Source organism: Lacerta agilis, chromosome 4, assembly GCF_009819535.1.
Source record: "Lacerta agilis isolate rLacAgi1 chromosome 4, rLacAgi1.pri, whole genome shotgun sequence".
NCBI lineage: Eukaryota > Metazoa > Chordata > Lepidosauria > Squamata > Lacertidae > Lacerta > Lacerta agilis.
In genome coordinates this window covers 22,222,721-22,243,327 of record NC_046315.1, presented here as the reverse complement: position 1 = coordinate 22,243,327, position 20,607 = coordinate 22,222,721, and the positions used below count along the sequence as shown (strand labels likewise).

Sequence of the window (20,607 nt, the reverse complement as noted above, 5' to 3'; positions counted from 1 at the left end):
ATTCCTGCGTAGTAGCTCCCTAACAGTATTGTGGGAAAGGGCTCCTGTAGAACTGACCCTCCTCCAGGATCCTGGTAGGAGATGGGAGGAAACAAAACTTGCCAGGGTCAAAAAAACAAACAAACCAGAGCACTCAATCCCACAGGCTGTAACTCAGATTAAGGAAGAGGCACACTTACCGGTATGAACAAACCTCCCCATGCATACCATCCCATCATTATCATATCATATCATATCATATCATCACCATCCTGATTTACACCACCAGCAGCCAATGACAGCAAATCAAATTAGCTGATCAGAGGATTGAAGTAGCTATTAATGGCAATCAAGTTGCAACAATAATTTCCACTGCCTGGTAACAATAATTTCCTTAATGCCTGGCATTAAGAACAAATGGGACCTGGTTAGTTTTGTCAAGGCTTGATCCGCTTGTGATAACGCAGAGGTGGGCTTATTCACTGGTGAGAGCCAGTGTTTGGAACGCTCTCCCTGCTGAAATATGAGAGGCCCCATTGATATTGGCATTTTGCTGGCTCTTCATTACACACCTGCTTAGACAAGGACTTCCCTGATGATAATATTATAATGATTTATTGTTTATATGCTGCCCATCTGATTGGGTTGCCCCAGCCACATTTACTGAATTTCCTGCTTTGATTTGGTGTTAACATTATGCTGGTTTAATAGGCTTGTTTGTGAGAGGGGTGTGTGTTTTTCTTGTAGCTTTACTACATATTTTAGTTACAGGTAGCTGTTGTATTTGAGTAATTCATTTGATCTGAGAACCTGGCTCAATCAGGGTTCCGGATTATGTATATGAAATCATAGCGATGTACACAGAAATAGCTCCATCACACCTTCCACTGAATGCTGGGGTGTGTGTGGAGTGACTATACAAGATCCTGCACCTTTTTGTCAATGTCTGCTAGTCCTGATGTCACAATATTATTTCCAGTTTAGACAAGAAGACTGAATAGCAGTCACTGGGGCACATAAGTGGGAGAGTGCAGCTGCTGTGATGCCTTTTGCGGGTTTCCTATGGCATCTGGTTGGCCACCGAGGGACCAGAATGCTAGACTAGATAGGCCTTTGAAGATCCAGCAGCCATGTTCTTATGTTTTTTTTATGACCTCTCCTCTTTACATGTTCAAACACGTTCTAAAGGTGTGAATAGAGTGTTAATTTGATCACTCACAGCTGAGGTCCTTTCTCAAGATCATGTGCTAAAACTTTTCCTCAGCTGTACAGTACCATTTCAATCTGCAGGTCAGGATTGTGTGTATTTGTGTGTGGATTAGGTAGGTATGTAGGTAGACAGATACTAAGAACTCTTCACAGATAGAAAATGGGGTGTCAGGGTGCTGTATCCTAGCCTACCTTTCTCTGACATAATGTACATTACTGGTTTTCACTTTAGAGATTCTATTCTCTCCCAACAAATGTTATTTTCTAAGGAAGCTGTAGAAATACGTAACAAAAGGCTCTGAAAAATGCAATCGCTCGTGCAAATTCGTTACTTCTATTTCAACCTCAGAACAAAATCATAGAATTGTAGAGTTGGAAGGGACCCTTGCAAGTTTTTTGCTTTTTTGTAAGGGGGGGATCTTTGCAAATGAACACGGCAAACTAATCGCTTTGAAAGAGCTTACCATCACAAACCATTTTTATTTGGAGGTTAAGTCTCATTAGTTTCAAGGAAACTTACTCCCAAGCAAAAACTTGGTCCTATAGTCCCATTCAGTTAAATGGAAGCCACTTTCAAGTAAGCATAGGACTGTATCCCTTTGTGGTTAGATTTACTGCCAACACCTGTGGTCCTAAGCAAACTTAGGGGGTTCGGATTAGAGGGGAGAGTTGTTTGTTGGATGAGCCACTGCATCTGGAAGCCATGTTGCCACTATCCATGCATTAAGCAGATGTGAGAAGAAGGTGTACATGCATACAGCCCATTTCCAAATGTGTCAAAAGTGCTGGGCATGGCTGCGGCAAGCCCTGCCATCGCATATTATCTGAAAGTAAGGGGAGGTTCAGACAACCCTGAAACCCCCTCCCATTTGAAGTAAAATGGAGTATTGGAGGAAGAGAGGGAGGGCCTGAGAGCAGAAAGTGTATGTTTTGGACTGGCTGAACCTGCACGTAAGTATGCTTAATATTGGGCTCGTAATTGTTATTTGGTGGAGAACTCAGTTCAGTTCTGAGATCACAATATCGCCGTTTCAGTGAAATTGCTGAGTCTTTGCTGCATAATGAGGTAGGAGTATATGAGCAATCAGAAAAGGTAGCTAATGCTGAGTAATCCCGTGTATTAAAATGTGGACTAATACCCAGTGTGGAATGTATAATGAGTGCAGTGGAAGTATTTAGCATTTGAGGTTCTGAGCTTGCTGTTTGCAATGGCCTCCTGAGCAGCCTCTTTGGAACTACTTACACAGAACAGAGTAATGATGAGTGACCGAACTAGAAGAGAACACTAAATGCACCTTTGCATTTCATGTGCACTTTTTAAAAAATGCACATATCAGCCACTGGGGGGACTGATCACAATTGGGATTGCAGGAAGTGAAGAGAGGGTTAACCCTTTCTTCCTATGCTGCTGGAAGAAAAACCTCATGAGGAAAGCCATGAGGAAAGGGGTTTGGGCTGGGTGTTCATCAGTATGTGGATGATATCCAGCTCTACCTCTCTTTTAAATCAGAACCAGTGAAGGCGGTGAATGTCCTGTGTGAGTGCCTGTAGGCAGCTGGAGGATGGATGGCAGCTAACAGATTGAGGTTGAATCTTGACAAGACAGAAGTTTTTGGAGGACAGGGGTCGGGTGGGTGTGGGGGACTCCATGGTCCTGAATGGGGTAACTGTGCCCCTGAAGGACCAGGTGCGCAGCCTGAGAGTCATGGAGGCGCAGGTTAATTCTGTGTCCAGGGCGGCTGTCTACCAGCTCCATCTGGTACGCAGGCTACCTGCCTGCAGACTGTCTTGCCAGAGTGGTGCATGCTCTAGTTATCTCCCACTTGGACTAACTGCAATGCGGTCAACGTGGGGCTACCTTTGAAGGTGACCCGGAAACTGCAATTAATCCAGAATGCAGCAGCTAGACTGGTGACTGGGAGTCAGGGGCGTCGCTAGGGGGGTGCGGTGGGGGCGGTACGCCCCCGGGCGACAGGGGCGAGAAGCGGCGGGTGGGGGCGACAAGCGGCGGGTGGGGGCGACAAGCGGCGCCCCTCCCGCCACTCCCCAGGCAACGCCGGTCACCCCGGGAGCAGCAGCGCTGCACGGACGGGGTGCTCCCTCGGCCGTGCGCTGTTGCTCCCGGGGCGAGCGGCGGCGCATGGGGGTGACAAGCGGCAGCCCCTCCCGCCATTCCCAAGCGCTGCCGCTCTCTCCATCACCCCAGGAGCAACAGCGCACGGCCGAGGGAGCACCCTGTCCGTGCAGCGCTGCTGCTCCCGGGGTGACCGGCAGCGTGGGGAGTGGTAGGAGGGGCCGGCGCTTGTCAGCCCCGCGCGCTGCCGCTGGCTCCGTCCCCCCGGGAGCAGCAGCGCACGGTGTGTGCGGTGCTGCTGCTCCTGGGACAACGGAGCGAACGGCGGCACGTGGGGGTGACAAGAGGCAGCCCCTCCCACCATTCCCACGCGCTGCCGCTCCCTCCGTCACCCTGGGAGCGGCAGCGCACGGCCCGACGACGGAGTGCGCCTGCACGCGCAGGCGCACTCTGTCATCAGATCGCCGCTTCCACAGCCTCCTTTTGAGCCGGAGAGCTTAAAAGCGAGCTCTTCGGCTTAAAAGAGGGCTGCAGAAGCGGCGTCGGCACCCCCGGAAACGCCCTGGGGGCGGAGCGTCATGACGTCACAATGTGATGTCACGACGCCCTGCCCCCGGGGCGTTTCCTTTGCCGCCCCGGGTACCGCGGAGCCTTACTCCGCCACTGCTGGGAGTGGCCACCGGGACCATATAACACTGGTCTTGAGAGATCCGCATTGGCTCCCAGTATGTTTCCGAGCACAATTCAAAGTGTTGGTGCTGACCTTTCAAGCTCTAAACGGCCTCGGTCCAGTATACCTGAAGGAGCGTCTCCACCCCCATCGTTCTGCCCGGACACTGAGGTCCAGCTCCAAGGGCCTTCTGGCAGTTCCCCCACTGCGAGAAGTGAGGTTACAGGGAACCAGACAGAGGGCCTTCTCGGTAGTGGCGCCCGCCCTGTGGAACGCCCTCCCATCAGATGTCAAGGAAATAAGCAGCTATCCTATTTTTAAAAGACGTCTGAAGGCAGCCCTGTTTAGGGAAGTTTTTAAATATTTAATGCTGTATTGTTTTTAGCACTCGATTGGAAGCCGCCCAGAGTGGCAGGGGAAACTCAGCCAGATGGGCGGGGTATAAATAATAAATTCTTCTTCTTCTTCTTCTTCTTCTTCTTCTTCTTCTTCTTCTTCTTCTTCTTCTTCTTCTTCTTCTTCTTCTTCATTTGAAGCTGCCTTTTACATTGGTAGGGAAGCCTCCATAGGCAATTAAAGCTGGTTGAATATTCTTTGGATTGTGCTCATAAACTGCAGACATGTTTATAAGCAGCAAGCCCATAGATGAGTCAGAACGAGGGCTGTTCCTGTGCAAACCTTGCCACTTATTTATGACAGGGTGGGGGGAGGGATGCATGGAGAGGGGAGGGGGAGAAGTCCCACTGAGCAAAGGTAAATCCTTGTGCTAATTGGACAAGAGATGCAAACCAATATGGGCCACAGGTTCAGTATCCTGTGAGAGTCAGTTCCACCTTTCTTTGCTCCCTATAAGCCACTTTCCTATTATAATTCATTATTTTTGTGCATCCTGTGTATATGCATGGAGACATAACTAATTAAGACATGTTGAATTTTTCAACTTTCCTATTCCCGAAATGAGGAGTGCTAAAAAGTTGTGACATGACCAAAATATATCCTTGTGCTAATTGGACAAGAGATGCAAACCAATATGGGCCACAGGTTCAGTATCCTGTGAGAGTCAGTTCCACCTTTCTTTGCTCCCTATAAACCACTTTCCTATTATAATTCATTATTTTTGTGCATCCTGTGTATATGCATGGAGACATAACCAATTAAGACATGTTGAATTTTTCAACTTTCATATTCCCGAAATGAGGAGTGCTAAAAAGTTGTGACATGACCAAAATATATGGTATTTCGGTTAAATTAATAAACCGAAATATATGAGTAGGAGACCAGACCATCCAAGTGTCCTTATTTTTCAGGGACACTCCTGGATTGACAGACACCATCCCAGTTTCTTATTTGATCCTGGAATGTCCCTCTTTTCCCTATTTTCATCGGAGAAATGTTGGAGAGTATAGAGTTATGCAACCCCCGAACCAAGGAGATAAGTAACTATACAGCCTTTAGACATCTGACGGCAGCCCTGTATAGAGAAGTTTTTAAATGTTTAATTTAGATAAATGATAGATAGATAGATAGAGATGATAGATCAATAGAAAGTCCCTATTTCATAGAAAATGTGGAATATATGGAGACATTTTTGGTAGAGTACCAGTACGAATTTACTTGGAGGTAGGCTAAGAATACTCAGACCCATTTATTCCTACACCTTAAGCATTGTTGCTGTTAGGTTCTTTAGTTGCTGGCTGCTGTTCTACTACAGTACTAATTAAATCCAACACAGTCCCACATTGCTGGTGTCATCTTGGTGGAGGGTCAGCGATGAATAAAGTTGAAAGGTTTCAGGGAAGAAAGGACTAGATGGAAGATAAGAACTAGGTTTTATATAGCCCAGATACAGGAATACCCCTTGATTTTATTACATACGGACATCTCAATTAATCAAACATCATGTTATTTTTGGCTAGGGAAGTTTATACAGCTGCAAGGGAGGAGGGTAGAACCTGGACAGGTTTTAAAAATAGTTTTAAAACTTGGAAATGCTATTCCTCCTCACAATGATTTGGGGCTTGCTAAGTTTGCACAGTGATATGATCCAGGAGAAAGAGGAATGGCAATTTGGGAGAAAAGGAAACACAGCTTTATGGCCCACTGAGCCATTAATTAGAAACCTTTCTGTACCACCAGTGTTTATTTTTAAGGCTGCTTCTGCAAATGACACCAGGAACTCTTATTTATCAATTCCCTAATCGTAATTTTCTTTGGAATTTGCAAATATTGTCAGTATGGTTTGCAGCACAGGAAAGAGCCATTTTTTCTGTTTGAATTACTGTCCTTATGTATAAAAAATTCTTTCCAGTAGCACCTTAGAGACCAACTAAGTTTGTTCTTGGTATGAGCTTTCGTGTGCATGCACACTTCTTCAGATATCTTTTTTCTTGTATGGTGGGCATTGCGGGGGGTGACTTAACACACTAGAAAACAGTGAACTTTGTATTTCTAAATAATTTTGAAATGATTTATTATTATTATTATTATTATTATTATTATTATTATTATTATTATTATTATTATTCTACCCTTTGTCCAAATATTACAGGGCAGTTTAAAACATAAAAACACAAAATACATTTACTAAAAAAAAACAAAAAACAATACCCCCATATTTGAATATGGATAATACGGCTCAATTAATGCCTAGGAAAGGTACAAAATAAATTATGAGCACAATCCTGTAATGAAGATACAGTATATGGGCTGTGGGGCTATGGGTTATGGTGGAAGCCCTTCCTGTGCTTTCACACTGGCAGATACATGAGTGCAACTGCTCAAATGCAACACTGGAGTAAAAGGTAAAGGTAAAGGACCCCTGGATGGTTAAGTCCAGTCAAAGGCGAATATGAGGCTGCGGAGCGGCGCTCAGCTCGCTTTCAGGCCGAGGGAGCTGGCGTTTTTCCAGACAGCTTTCTGGGTCATGGAGCCAGCATGACTAAACCGCTTCTGGCACAACATAACACCGTGATGGAAGTCAGAGCGCGCGGAAACACTGTTTAGCTACCTGCCACAGCAGTACCTATTTATCTACTTGCACTGGTGTGCTCTCAAACTGCTAGGTTGGCAGGAGCTGGGACAGAGCAACGGGAACTCACCCTGTCACAGTGATTTGAACTGCTGACCTTCTGATTGGCAATCCCAAGAGGCTCAGTGGTTTAGACCACAGCGCCACTCACGTCCCTAACACTGGAGTGCTGCACTGTCAAAAGTGCACTGGAGAAATGGGAAAACGAGGTGGAGTTATAGGTCAGACATGGGCAGCACAGGACAGAACACTTACACCATATCTCACACTCTGGAAGTATCTCATACTCTGGAATACAACCATAGCCCCTACAATGGCACCACTTCACACCAGCTCTGGATTCTCTTTGGCCTGCATGCCAATGGTGAGCAGGGGCATGTTATTTCCTCCTGCTTGAACTTCAGCTCACATCCTCTGCTTCTTTTCTGATTGCACCCTTATTTTTAAAACAGATAAGCATATTATAGGTTGATACCAAAGCAGTTATTGAGTGGCTGAATTAAAAGTGTTGTTTTAATTCTACATGGGTGCTCATAGGACTGTGGATAATTGTAGATTGGTTAAATCTACTTCTGTGTATGTTCTGTGAGGACTGCAGCCTTTTGACACAATTCACTGAAAGTGGTTTCTGTGCAATTCCCATTGGAAGGGACAGAAGGTGCACTACACTATGAGAAAGGAAACTGATTTATATTTAAAAGACCTTCCACAATATGCCACACATAAAGCGAGAAAGAGAGAAATTGCCCTCAAGGGTGCAAATAAAACATGTCAAGATTAGCAAAGCTAATTTTATCTCTTAAAAAGCAGAAGTATTTATTAGGGACTCTGAAATCTTAAAGTGCAATGTGAGTAATATAATTTGATGTAATTATAATGTTATGAAACTGGGAGATGCAATTTAAGGCTGACGAAAGCATTAATTCACAGGAGCATCACTCCCTCTATTAGTAAAGTGGGGTGTGTAGACATGCTGGGCACCAAAGCAAATGGAAAGGAAGAAGTGATAGGTGTGAGTCCCTACAAGAAGTTGGGGCTCCTGGAGTTTTCACGAAAATACTGAATTAGGGTGGGAGAGCACCTGCCACCCCCCAAACCTGGCAGGGCTAAGGCTGTGGATTCATGCCTACAATGGAGGCTGGTCCAGATGAAGGGCAGTATACAAATTTAATAATAATAAAATAATAAAAATAAAAATAAAAATAAGATACTAGTAATAATCATAAGATCCCCATACTGTGTTTTCGCCTCAGATCTGATGTTGGTCTGTCTCTGGTTCTCCCAACACCAAAACTGAATGGAAAGAAAAGAGAAGGGGAACGGAGGACAGAGCAACCCCGCGACTTCAGTACCACCACCTCTCCCACCACCCACGCGCAGGGTTCACACGATCTCTTTTCCCGATGGAAACGACTGTGGAAATCGCGCGTGCGCAGAGAGAGAGGGAAACTTCGTGTTCTTAACAGCTGGAATCGTTTGTAGACATAGCAAAAGTACAGAATGGCAGTTTAATCATGAGGCAGAACTTCCAAGTTCCTTTTCGTGGGTTTCTTTTTCTGCCTCCCCTAGGACACAACGGAGAAGATAGCCTAAAACAGCGGCGTCGTTTGAGATCGAGGTGCCCAACCAAAATTGAAAAAGAACAAAAGCGGAGACGGGCGTTCTTCCTCTTTGTGCTTCAGGTCTTATTTTGTGTATGTGTGAGGGCGGGGGAATGAGTTTAGATTTTAGAAAATAAGAATTGCATTGCCGGTTCCAGTTCCACAATCTCCACCCATAATGAAAGTTGCGGATTTGGGAGGAAAGTTTATGACAACAGTCCATTATTAATATATTGCTGTTAAAGCTGCGGGTTTGCAGTTCCCGATGTCATTTTGACGAGAGTGCCCTTTCAGACCTGCTTGCAGCCCAAAGCTACCACTTCAAGTCGCATGCAGAAGAAGCCTTGGCTTGGGCTCCATTGGTTTGCATAAAGACGCTATCAAATGTTTTAAGTTTTGCTTAAAACACACACACACACACACACACACACACATATACATATTCTTCATGAGAAAAGGATAACAGCTGCTGCAATTTCCCCCAGCAAGGGTACGTGTGTGAAGGAGAGGCGTGGCGGGGGAAATCATCATCATCATCCCGGAAGCAGCAGCAGCACCGTACGAATCTGACTCTTGAAAAGTCTATAGTTCTTGAAAGGTGCTCGCGGCGCTCTTCCTACTTCCGGAAAAATGGCGGCGGCCTGGAGAACCGTTTGGGCGGTTGTCTCCCGGGGATACGTGAGGCGCGGCGGGGCGCCGGTGCTGAGCAGCCTGCGGGCCCACAGGCCCCGGGTGGGCCCCTGGCTTACCACTGCCGCCCTGGTCGGAGGCGGCGCGTTCGTGGGCTTTGGCGGAGGATGGAGCGGGCAGGGCGGGAGCGGCGGCTTCCTGACAGTCCTGGCTGAGGTAGGTAGGAGACGAGTAGCCGCTGCCGGCCCACCCTGCTCTAGTGTTACCTGTTCGTCGGTTGGTTGGTTTCCGCGCGGTTTGCGCGGCTCCCTGCCATCCACCGAATGGAAAATATTCATAACCCGCCTCTCACGGAAGCGTATGCCCGGGCCGCGTGGCATTTCAGATGGGTGGCCGCGTCAGTCCTGTCGCAGCAAGAACAAACGGGGCCCACCTTCAGTACCTGGCACGCCTCGTTGGGGCTTAAGCTCTGGGAAACCCAAGAGTCTCTAGATGCATGAATTGTCATCTTTAGGCGCAGGATGTTGTTGTTGTTTAGTCGTTCAGTCGTGTCCGACTCTTCGTGACCCCTTGGCCAGAGCACGCCAGGCACTCCTGTCTTCCACTGCCTCCCGCAGTTTGGTCAGACTCATGTTGGTAGCTTCGAGAATACTGTCCAACCATCTCGTCCTCTGTGGTCACCTTCTCCTTGTGCCCTCAATCTTTCCCAACATCAGGGTCTTTTCTAGGGAGTCTTCTCTTCTCATGAGGTGGCCAAAGTATTGGAGCCTCAGCTTCAGGATATGTCCTTCCAGTGAGCACTCAGGGCTGATTTCCTTCAGAATGGATAGGTTTGATCTTCTTGTAGTCCATGGGACTCTCAAGAGTCTCCTCCAGCACCGTAATTCAAAAGCATAAATTCTTCGGTGATCAGCCTTCTTTATGGTCCAGCTCTCACTTGCATACATCACTACTGGCGATGCAGGACAGTAAAAGGGACAGTTTCAAGCAGTGGGGATCAGCTAGAGCTTAATAATAATAATAATAATAATAATAATAATAATAATAATAATAATAATAATAATAGATGCAGAATAAGCACAGTAACACAACAGTGAAAAGGGTTTTTTAAAAATCAATTCTGTGAGGCTGAATAAAGAAGCATAAAATAGAAATGTTTGCCCAAGTGCTGTCCACTCATTTATTGCTGCTGGGGTTTTTTGTGCTTCAAAGGTCTAAGGGAGTCTGCTGGCACTTTTGTCATGGGAGAGACAATGTGAAACATGGATATAATGGTGTAAATAATAATAATAATTATACCCCAGCCACTCTGGGCGGCTTACAGCACATGAAAAATTGTAAAACATTAGACATTAATGCAAAACAAACAAACAAAACAACCCCACTTAGGGCAGTTTTATAGTTTTGAGTTGCAGCGCCGATACCTAAAGGTGGAGTAAAAAAAAGAGGAAAACTCAAGGAAGTGGTTATATGTGGCTGTGGGGAGAGGGGGAGAATGGCTTATCTAGAAAATAAATGCAATGCTTGCTGGCTTTCCAGTACTGTACTGATTCTTGGAATTTGAAAAAGAAGCAGTGCTGTTGTGCAGTGTTAGGAAAATTACTTTAGGAAGGGTGGGTAGGTTTGAATCAGAAGTTGGTGTCCTCTGAAAGTAAAGGGCAATTAAACTGAGCTTGAACCCTGGGGAGATGGAGGCACACTGGGTTGGTGGTTTCTGTGTCTGGGAGATCAACCAGTTGCCTGTTAATGGATGGGGTTGCTCTCCCTATGAAAGAACACGTTCGGAGCTCCTGGATCCATCATTGTTAAAGGAAGCTTAGGTAGATTCAGTGACTAGGAATGCATTTACCAGCTATGGTACTGTGGCCATTCTTGGACAGGGATTGTTTGACCATCGTGATTCATGCATTGCTAATCTCAAACCTTGATTATTGCAAGGTGCTCTATGTGTGGCTACCCCTTGGACCTATTTCAGATGCTCCAGTTGGTACAAAATACTGCAGGTAAACCGCTGATGGGGACATACTATTGGCAGCATATAACTCAGGTGTTCAAAAGCTTGCACAGGGCCAGGTTCAGGGATCTTTTATAAATTTATGATGTCTCTGACAGTCTAGGTCCTCAATGATTTTTAATCCCATTTATCCCTGCCAGATCACTGAGATCTTTGTGAAAGTCATTGTTACTTGTGTCCTATATATCTACCAGGATTTCTGTGTCCAGTATTGTGGGCCCAATTTTGTGGAACTCCCTTCCAGTTCTAGTCATACAGGCTGTATATCTTGAGCTCACTGAATACTTTTTTATTCTAGCAGGCTTTAAAATTGAAGTCTGATTTTATATTTCTTGTACACCACTTAGAGACAATTGTAGTTAAGTAGTATACTAATTGTTCGCATAAAATAATAAAATGGTTTGACAAAAGATGTGAAGGAAGATATATGGAAGTTAATTGGCAACAATATATGAGGAGCACAATTACATTTCACTTTAAGCGAGTAAGTCAGTGCTTACAATGCTGTTGTTGTAAGTAAACCTGACAGGAGGAAGTGTACTTGCTTCTACTTAATAGCATATATTATAGGATAACAAAGGTATTAGTCACTGGCAGTACCTGTGGATGAATAAACATCTGTTTTCAGTGTTACAATCAATGAATTGTAACTGGTTTACATCACCTTGTGGTGTTGTAATTTGCCATAATGCAGTCATTATAACTTAACTGCTATATGCATTTTAAGTTCCATTGGGCTGATGGAAGTTACTTTTGAGCAGTCATGTATAAGATTTTATCACTAGGGCATTCATTGTTCAGCTGTATGAAGCTAAAGTTTAGTCACTAAAAATACATCAAAGTATCAAATATTTCATTTCCTTTAGTTTATAATGGCACAACTTTAGCTTGTGCTTCTCTAGTATAACATACCGGTATATTCTGATGGACAATATTTTATCCCATTTGCACAATGCCAGAATGTCAGTGTCTAAAAAGTTAGGAGCTTGTGTTATCTGTGTAGCTCACCTGATGCTTAACTTTGTTTACATAAAAATGTACTGAATTGGTTCCTGTAAGATTAATATATATTTACTCAATCAGAAAAAAATATTTCACAAGTAAAATGCTCAACTATGCTGTCTGAATCGCATCATGTAGGAAGCCATATGTTTTAAAAACAAATAAGGACATTCATGATTTTAAAAAGAAGTTACTTACAAAACACCCTTTATGTCCATCTCTTTCCTTAAAAGGCCATGGGAATTACATGGTTGCTGTCTGGGGTTACTTTCATTCCAAATATCAATGCTTTGTTTCTTAGGGGAAGTGAAATAGAATAAACCTTATGTCTCCTGGTGAGTACAGAGAGTCTCCAGATCCAAATAGGAAGCATTGTGTCTATTTCTAGACACCCAATAATAATAGAACTGGTGTAGCATAACAACTGAGGATAGAATGAAGGGAAGTCCCTGGTTCAAACTTTTAACTACAAATTGCCTGGAAGGCCTTAAGAGAGCTGCTAGTTCCCACCCACTCACAAATCTACAATATAAGGAAACTTTGCGGCCTTAGTTCTCTAGTAAAGATTACTGTGTTATTGTGCACGAACCATTCTGAACACTTGAAATGTACTAATCCATATATACGTCATGTTGCTTAGACTTTTGTGTTGTCCACCTCTGAAACTAAACTTTTGTTAAAATGTAGTGACTCTTGTAATTCTCCACATTTAATTTAAAATACGATGACTTTCAGTTATTCTAATTGTGAATAATTTCAGTCGCCCTCCATTTTTTTCCTGTGCTCTGGATCTTTCCTGTTTTAGAATTTAGGATGAAGGTAGTACATCAGATTTCTGCAGTGCTCAAAATAAAAAGCTTTTTTTTCTGTGTGGACTCGGCGTGGCAATTAGCACAGTCATTTTCCAGTGTTGTTGGATGCCAGACATAGTGATACTTCATACTTGTTTATCTTTAGCACTGTATCTCCAATATCGGAGTCACAGTAATGTACTGCAGAAGATTTTGAGATGGGTCACTTCTGTCAAACATCTGTTGTTGGCTTTGACTTAATGTTTATTTTCAGACAGCTTGCAATCCTCTGCATTAACATGCCACTACACAGCATGCTCCTCTCATTAACCAAGTTGGGCTTGGAATGTCTTGTCTTCATGGGTTTACTTTTGTGATCTTAAGCCTTGAGCTCAGCCAGTTTTTTGGTACAGTGATTTGTTTTTGCATTTAATGGCCCTTCTAAATTCTGTTATTAACTTCAGCTTCTAAATCAAACTAGTCTTTGGTCCTTTCTCTAGATTTATTCCCTGGATGCAAAAAGCTTAGCTTTGGAGTCTTCAAAATTGCTTCATTGTTTTATTTTTTTAAAGCTAAGCATTGTCTAGATGGGCTTGCAGTTCAGACAAATGCTTTAAAGGTCATAGGGCACTTTATGCACTGAAAGTATTATAGAAATTACCAATAATTTAACTGTACTGTTAGTAAGGTATTGTAATGGGTAGACTATACCTTTATTAAGTCCTAGCTAGGGGGTGGTGTGCACAACAAATAGTATCCTATACATTGAGTTGTGCTTGAAGGCTTGGAACAGGGCCATTCTCAGTGGGGGCTGAGTAGAAGTTGGTGGCCAAGTTTCCTCCAGTTGATCAACTTTCCTTCTAACTCCCATCTTTATTCCTCAGTCCATGCATTCAGGTCAATGGTCCATTTGCTTCCTTGGTCTCTCATTGCTACTGCTCTTCATCTATTGTCTGCCTTGTATTTGTTTTAAGATTATTGATGAATTTATCTTTGTTTTTAATGATGGTTTAAATGTATATGATTTGTGAATATTAGACTATATATCATTTTAGTTGGTTTGGGTAATTTTATTTGATCAAGTGGTTTATATGGTTTAAATGAAGTGTAGGCTGGAGCAGGCTAGTTCAAGGTATAATGAAACTTACATTAAAAACTGTTTGGCGAATGGAGACATCCTGTTATAATAACTAAATCATGTATTTGGATAAGCTTGTCAAAACAGAAGCCTTTACAGTGGACATCTAAAAGTTATTTGCAAGGGACTCAACATCAGCCTTGACTGTTGACCATGGGGCTGATGGGAATTGTAGTCCAAAAATTAAGGTTTGGGAAGGCTCCCTTGAAAGATGAAATACAAGAAGATAAAGACAGATGATGTACTTATTATAGCAGAAAATTGTTTTGTTGTTTTTGCTATATCTTTGTTACGGGAACTACGGGAGGATGTTAGAGGCAGAACATTCTCTTGTTACCTACACTATGGGGGGCTGGCTCCAGGCACCAGGCCTGTTGGCAGACCAACTCTGTGTTAGAAAGATGTCTGCAAATGTGACATGAAGACTGGGAACATCAGTCCCACCGTGTGGGAATGCCTTGCAGACAACCACAGTGCCTGCAGACAGACAATCAGGTTGTGTATCCATAGCGGTGACCAGAGGAGGAATGACCGCTGGGAGGAGCACAGAGAGAAGAAATGCCAGCAGCACAACTGGACACCTTCATCTGCCCCAGCTGCAACAAAACATGTCTGTCCTGTATCGGTCTTTACAGTCACAGCAGGCACTATAACCTTTCAGCAGCTTGACCTCACCTACAAAGACGCACTCCCCCATTGTCTCCCAAAAAGGACAGATGCCAACCAACTATCTGTATTAATATTTATTAAGCTACTATATCACCAGCAGTTTACAAACAATTAAACACAATTAAAATTGTGAAATTAACAAGCTCATCATGTTAAAATAACACAAAGCAAGGTACAGTGCCTCATGGGCGTTCCTAGCCCCTTGGCCGCCCGGGGCGGGAAGCCAAGAGGCACCCCTGGGGGCGGGGCATCGTGACATGTGCGTGCGTCATGACACCACGCCCCCAGCGCGATGCCACGCCCCCTTCCCTTTCGGCTTCTTTCAGCGCCGAAAGGGGAGAAAAAAAGGAAGCGAAGCGGCGCGTTTAAGCGCCGGCTTTGCTTCCCTGGACCCTGCCCGCTTTCTCTTTCGGCGGGGAAGGGGGGGAGCAAAGCGGGCGCTTAAACGCGCCGCTTTGCTTCCTTTTTTTCTCCCCTTTCGGCGCTGAAAGAAGCTGAAAGGGAAAGGGGGGGAGCAAAGCCGGCGCTTAAACGCGCCGCTTCGCTTCCTTTTTTTCGCCTCTTTCGGCTGCTTCTTTCGCCGTTGGCTGGGCTGCGACTACACAGCCCAGCCAGCACCGAAAGGGGAGAAAAAAGGAAGCAAAGCGGCGCGTTTAAGCGCTGGCTTTGCTTCCCCACCCGCTTTCTCTTTCAGCGCTAGCTGGGCTGTGACTCTGCAGCCCAGCCAGCGCCGAAAGAAGCCGAAAGGGAAAGGGGGGGGGAGCAAAGCCGGCGCTTAAACGCGCCGCTTTGCTTCCTTTTTTCGCCCCTTTCGGCTGCTTCTTTCGCCGTTGGCTGGGCTGCGACTACACAGCCCAGCCAGCGCCGAAAGGGGAGAAAAAAAGGAAATGAAGCGGCGCGTTCAAGCGCTGGCTTCACTTCCCCGCCCGCTTGGCCGCTGTTCGTCCGTCGCCCCAGGAGCACTGTGCGCTGCTGCTCCCATGGCGGCGGAGCGAGCGGCGGTGCGTGGGGGTGACAAGCGGCGGCCCCTCCTGCCACTCCCCACGCACCACCGGTCACCCCGGGAGCAGCAGCGCTGCATGGACGGGGTGCTCGCGAGCACCCTGCCCATGCAGCGCTGCTGCTCCCGGGGTGACGGAGGGAGCGGCGGCGCGTGGGAGTGGCGGGAGGGGCCGCCGCTTGTCACCCCCACGCACCGCTTATCACCCTGTCAGTGGGGGCGTCCCGCCTCCACCGCCCCTCCCCTACGACGCCCCTGCAGTGCCTGACATAATAATTCTACCACAACAGATCATTCATAGATGAAAAGTAGAATTATTCACTGAAAAACTGATGAGTAAACAACATCATTTCATGAAGTTATAGCTTGCAACAATCTCTGGTAATAAAGTCACCTACAGAAGGACTGCGGTTAGAACATTTAATTTAATCAACACATCTTCAAAATTATGTATCGGTAATTGCAATACTATTCATTGTTCAAATTGATTTCTTTCCTGCATGTATTATGGCTCAGAGCATTATCAAGTTTCACAATATCAAGAATTGGAGAACCTGTTTGCAAGAAGTATACATAAGTGCTTGATGCTCTGCCAGGAGCTTCTACCAGCTGGCTCAGTTGTGTGAGCTTATGTGGGAAAAGTCTAGAGTTCCTATTTTAATCTCTGTCCCAGAAGATAAAAACAACTTGAATTTTTACAAGCTTCTGCTTAAAATGAACCACAGATTCTAAATATGTGTGCAAATTGAATGATGGTGATAAGTGGGTATAAAATATACCTAATTACAGTGCTATAGTTTTCATATTACACAATGCTAAGCATGTGTACTTAGAACTAAGCCCCATTGAGTTTAGTGGGACATATTCCCCAGTTAATATGTATAGGATTGTAGCCTTAAGCATCTTGCAGTGAATATTCCCCCCCCCCCTTTTTGTATTATGCACAACAGGAAAGCAATGTAGTCATTACTATTATGGCCTATGTTATGTATTTTTGTGTGTAATATTTTTCTCAAATGATATCACAACCCTGAGGTCAGCATGTCTTGTCTTAGTTCACTGTCTTTTAAACCCCCCAATCCCTAACAAGATATTAAAAATATTTTCCGGAATGTCTTTTTATTATATGTTATAATCAAGCTAGGAGCTCCCAGTGCTGCTTTTATTCTGTATTAAAATGTGTTAAAGAAGCTCTTTAAGTATCATGTATCCCTGAAGAAGTTTAAATAACTTGGGTATTAAATATATCCCAAGTATCATGCTTTGCATTAGTGACATACAGACATTGTCATGTTGAGTGACCAAAACAGTCAATAATATAGCAAGTATGGAATCTGTAAGGCCATAATGTTATGTTTAAATTTAGAAATGGGTTTTACTTAGGGGTGTGCACTTGTTTCACAACATAGTATCACTTACAACTTTTTGAAAGCAAGATATAAATATCTTGAAGCTTTGACTTTGAAAATATAGTGGGTTCATGCTTTGTATTAATATTTCAGTTAGGGTTCTGGAAAAATATCCAGTGCCCTCTTATATATTTGCTTTTCTCTAATCTGCTTTGTTACGGATAGTCATTACTTTTGCTATGTGAGATTAATTATGGAAATCCTAAGCATCATTTGCATTTATGCAACAGTGTCTTTAAAACATGCTGTATGACCAAAGAAGGATGGTGTTGATGGCTGTTGTTTGTAGGACAACTCCTGTTCAGTCAGGGGGCTAAAGCATGTTACTAAGGGTGCCACTTGAGTACTTTGTGCTAAGGAGACGCGGGTGGCTCTGTGGTATGAACCACTGAGCCTCTTAGGCTTGCTGATTGGAAGGTCGGCAGGTCAAATCCATGCAACGGGGTTAGCTCCCCTTGCTTTGTTCCAGCTTCTGCCAACCTAGCAGTTTGAAAGCATACCAGTGCAAGTAGATAAATAGGTACCACTGCGGCGGAAAGGTAAATGGCATTTACGTGCGCTCTGGCTTCCGTCACGGCGCTCCATTGCGCCAGAAGTGGTTTAGTCATGCTGGCCACATGACCCGGAAAGCTGTCTGTGGACAAATGCTGGCTCCCTTGGCCTGAAGCAAGATGAACGCCACACCCCATAGTTGCCTTTGATAGGACTAAACTGTCCAGGGGTCATTTACCTTTACCTTACTTTGTGCTGGTTAGCTATCAGGTACTATTTTCTTACGAGTAGAGAGTAGAAGTAATTGCAGTGAGAATATAAAATGAAATTGGTTTGTCTTTTATTGGGTAAATTTTTGGGGAGGGAGGAAATGCAAGCTTCTGTGCATTATTATATACATACATACATACAAAAAAAGATACCCCTGTGTTTGCAAACTACAAGCAGGATATGAAAAAAGGCAACACGTGTACCAAATAATATAGGGCAAAATGTTTCTTTATAATGTCAAATAATATGCAGCGAAATTTCTTTATAATGTCAAATAATATGCAGTGAAGACAGCATTCCAGATAAGTACACTGTATTGGTGTAATCTTCTTCAGTTCATAACTATAAAGAATAACAAAACAGAATATATACATCTAATCAATCATATAAAGGATCATACAAAGGATAATGCTCATCATCAACAAGAGTCCAAAATAATATTCAGAAAAAAATATATAGTCAGAAAAATATTATATTGTTAAGAGAAATAAAAATCATACCTTAATATACATGCTCCAGGGGGGCAAGAAGGGGAACACCCACATCTGAAATGTCCCACAGGGCCAGAAAAAACACTATAATTATAGCTCTATAATTTGACTAGATATCACCTGTGGTTGATTTTGTGTATATTAGGTTCTGTGCTTTCCATGTCAGGTAGTAGTGGTTACATATGGCTATGACCACTACTCCACGCAAGGAGCATGTATATTAAGGTATGATTTTTATTTCTCTTAACAATATAATATTTTTATTTTTCTGAATATTATTCTGTGCATTATTAGCCTTGGTGTTAATTTTCAGTTTTCCAATCTCATGTGGTTCATATGGTGATGTTTGTCCTAAGTACAACTGCTCTAAAAGAGTGCTGCAAATGTAAAGGGAGGTACATCAGTGCTTCTTTGTGATTCACTTTATTTAGCCATGTGGCAATGTGTTCCAGACCATTCCAAACGCCTTCCAGTAAATGCGCTTACAGAAGACTGTGGCACATCTCAAGTTGATTTTTAGTGCTTAGGTCACCACTCAAGCAGGCGTTCTGATTCTTTCTTTCTTTATTTCTTTATTTCTTTTCCCCCTCCATCCATCAGTCAAAGACATGAGTATGTGCTGAAGTTTCTAAGAGTTGGATAGCCTATACAGCAGGGGTGGGGAAACCTTTTCAGCTCAAGGGCCACTTTAACTCATGGTCAGCTTTTGGGGGATGCGTGCCGCTGGTGGGCATGAGCACAGGCAAAAACAGATAAGACATGGGGCAAAAGAACATAGACCAATGGATGTGGTTCTTAAATTGGTAGAGAAGATTACCTTTTAGCCATGCAGAAATTGGAGGTTTCTGCATGCACTCACATATCTCTATCCTCCACGAAGGCAAGCAAGAGACCGTTATCTGAGTTCATGGACATACATGCAGGCAGCAGCACTTGAGGAAGGTACACAGCAAAGCCACTGAAGGGGGAAAACTAGGGAGGGAGAATGGCCTGGAGAGGGGCCTGAGGGCCAGATAAGAGAGGTCTGGGGGGTGTATCTGGCCCTAAAGTGTGAGGTTCCCCAGCCCCACCATTTACAGACACGGTAATTTGCAGGTATAGCTACATGCAGTAAAAGATGTTAATGCTGCCTGGAAATGACAAGTACTGTATTCAGCTGAACTGTTAGCCATTGTATTTTTCAACTGGTGTAGCTTTATCTGTTGCATTTTATCATGCTAAGTCACTTTGAGATTGCCTTTGTAAAAAGCCACAAACAAATCTAGTAAATCATCATCATCCTAATAGAAAACAAAACAAAAGCCCATCACAGTTGTTAAGTTTTTCTAAGTTGTGTTATTATAATTATTTTATTATTTATTAAATTTGTATAGTGCCTGTAAGGTCCTTGGTTAGTTGCTCATGAGTAAGCAGGCAAAACTCCAAGTTTCCTTTAAGAGTTTTATTGTGCAAACTATGTACAGTGCAGAGCTAATAAGTTCATGTCTGTATCAAGCGGCGTCAGAATCCGGGAATGGCCCCTTCTGGTTCTGACCCCAACAAAAGAGTTTCGGCATACGGAAACCCCACCTCCCATCCTTTCGTTTCACCCCTCGGCGCCTTTGGGGCACTGGAAGCTGCGTGTCTCCTTCATCACCCCTTGAGCAAGGGGAGTGCAGGGTCTCTCCAGCATCCTCAGAGCCTCTTCCCTCCATACCCTGAAATGCATGCCCCTCCCCGCTGGAAGCCTCGCTGCTTCCTCTGCTGCCATAGGAGGTGCTGCTGGTCAGGTGGGGCCGTGGCTCTCTGCAGCATCCCGAGAGCCCTTCTACCACCTTGCGCTGCACCTGGGACAGTTCCCTGACACTGCCCTTCATCTGTAGATCTCAGGACAGTTCACATAAAATTACAAAATAAAAACCACAAAATATATAATGAAATTAAGAACAACAACAAGCCAATAATCCCTACTCCCACAACACATTTAAAATGTCAGCACTTTAAAATAAACCTACGCTTTGGAATCAGTAGTCATTAAATTGTATCTACCACTATGAGAATGTTTAGTTAGCTATAATGGAAAGTTGGTAATCTGTTTTATATAATTGATGACAATAAGTCTTTATATATGCTGGAAACAAATCAGGCCTTTCTAAAACCC

The 20,607-nt window shown here is 44.0% G+C and overlaps 1 protein-coding gene across 1 annotated transcript in view; it reads left to right on the top strand.

The window, feature by feature from the left end:
- The first annotated feature begins 9,167 nt into the window (after nucleotides 1–9,167).
- Nucleotides 9,168–20,607, top strand: part of MICU2 (mitochondrial calcium uptake 2) — a 64,381-nt gene continuing 52,941 nt past the window's right edge. The window contains exon 1 of the mRNA XM_033146315.1: nucleotides 9,168–9,407. Coding sequence (XP_033002206.1) covers nucleotides 9,192–9,407 — 216 coding nt within the window. The 5' untranslated portion in view covers nucleotides 9,168–9,191. The remainder of the gene's footprint in view (nucleotides 9,408–20,607) is intronic.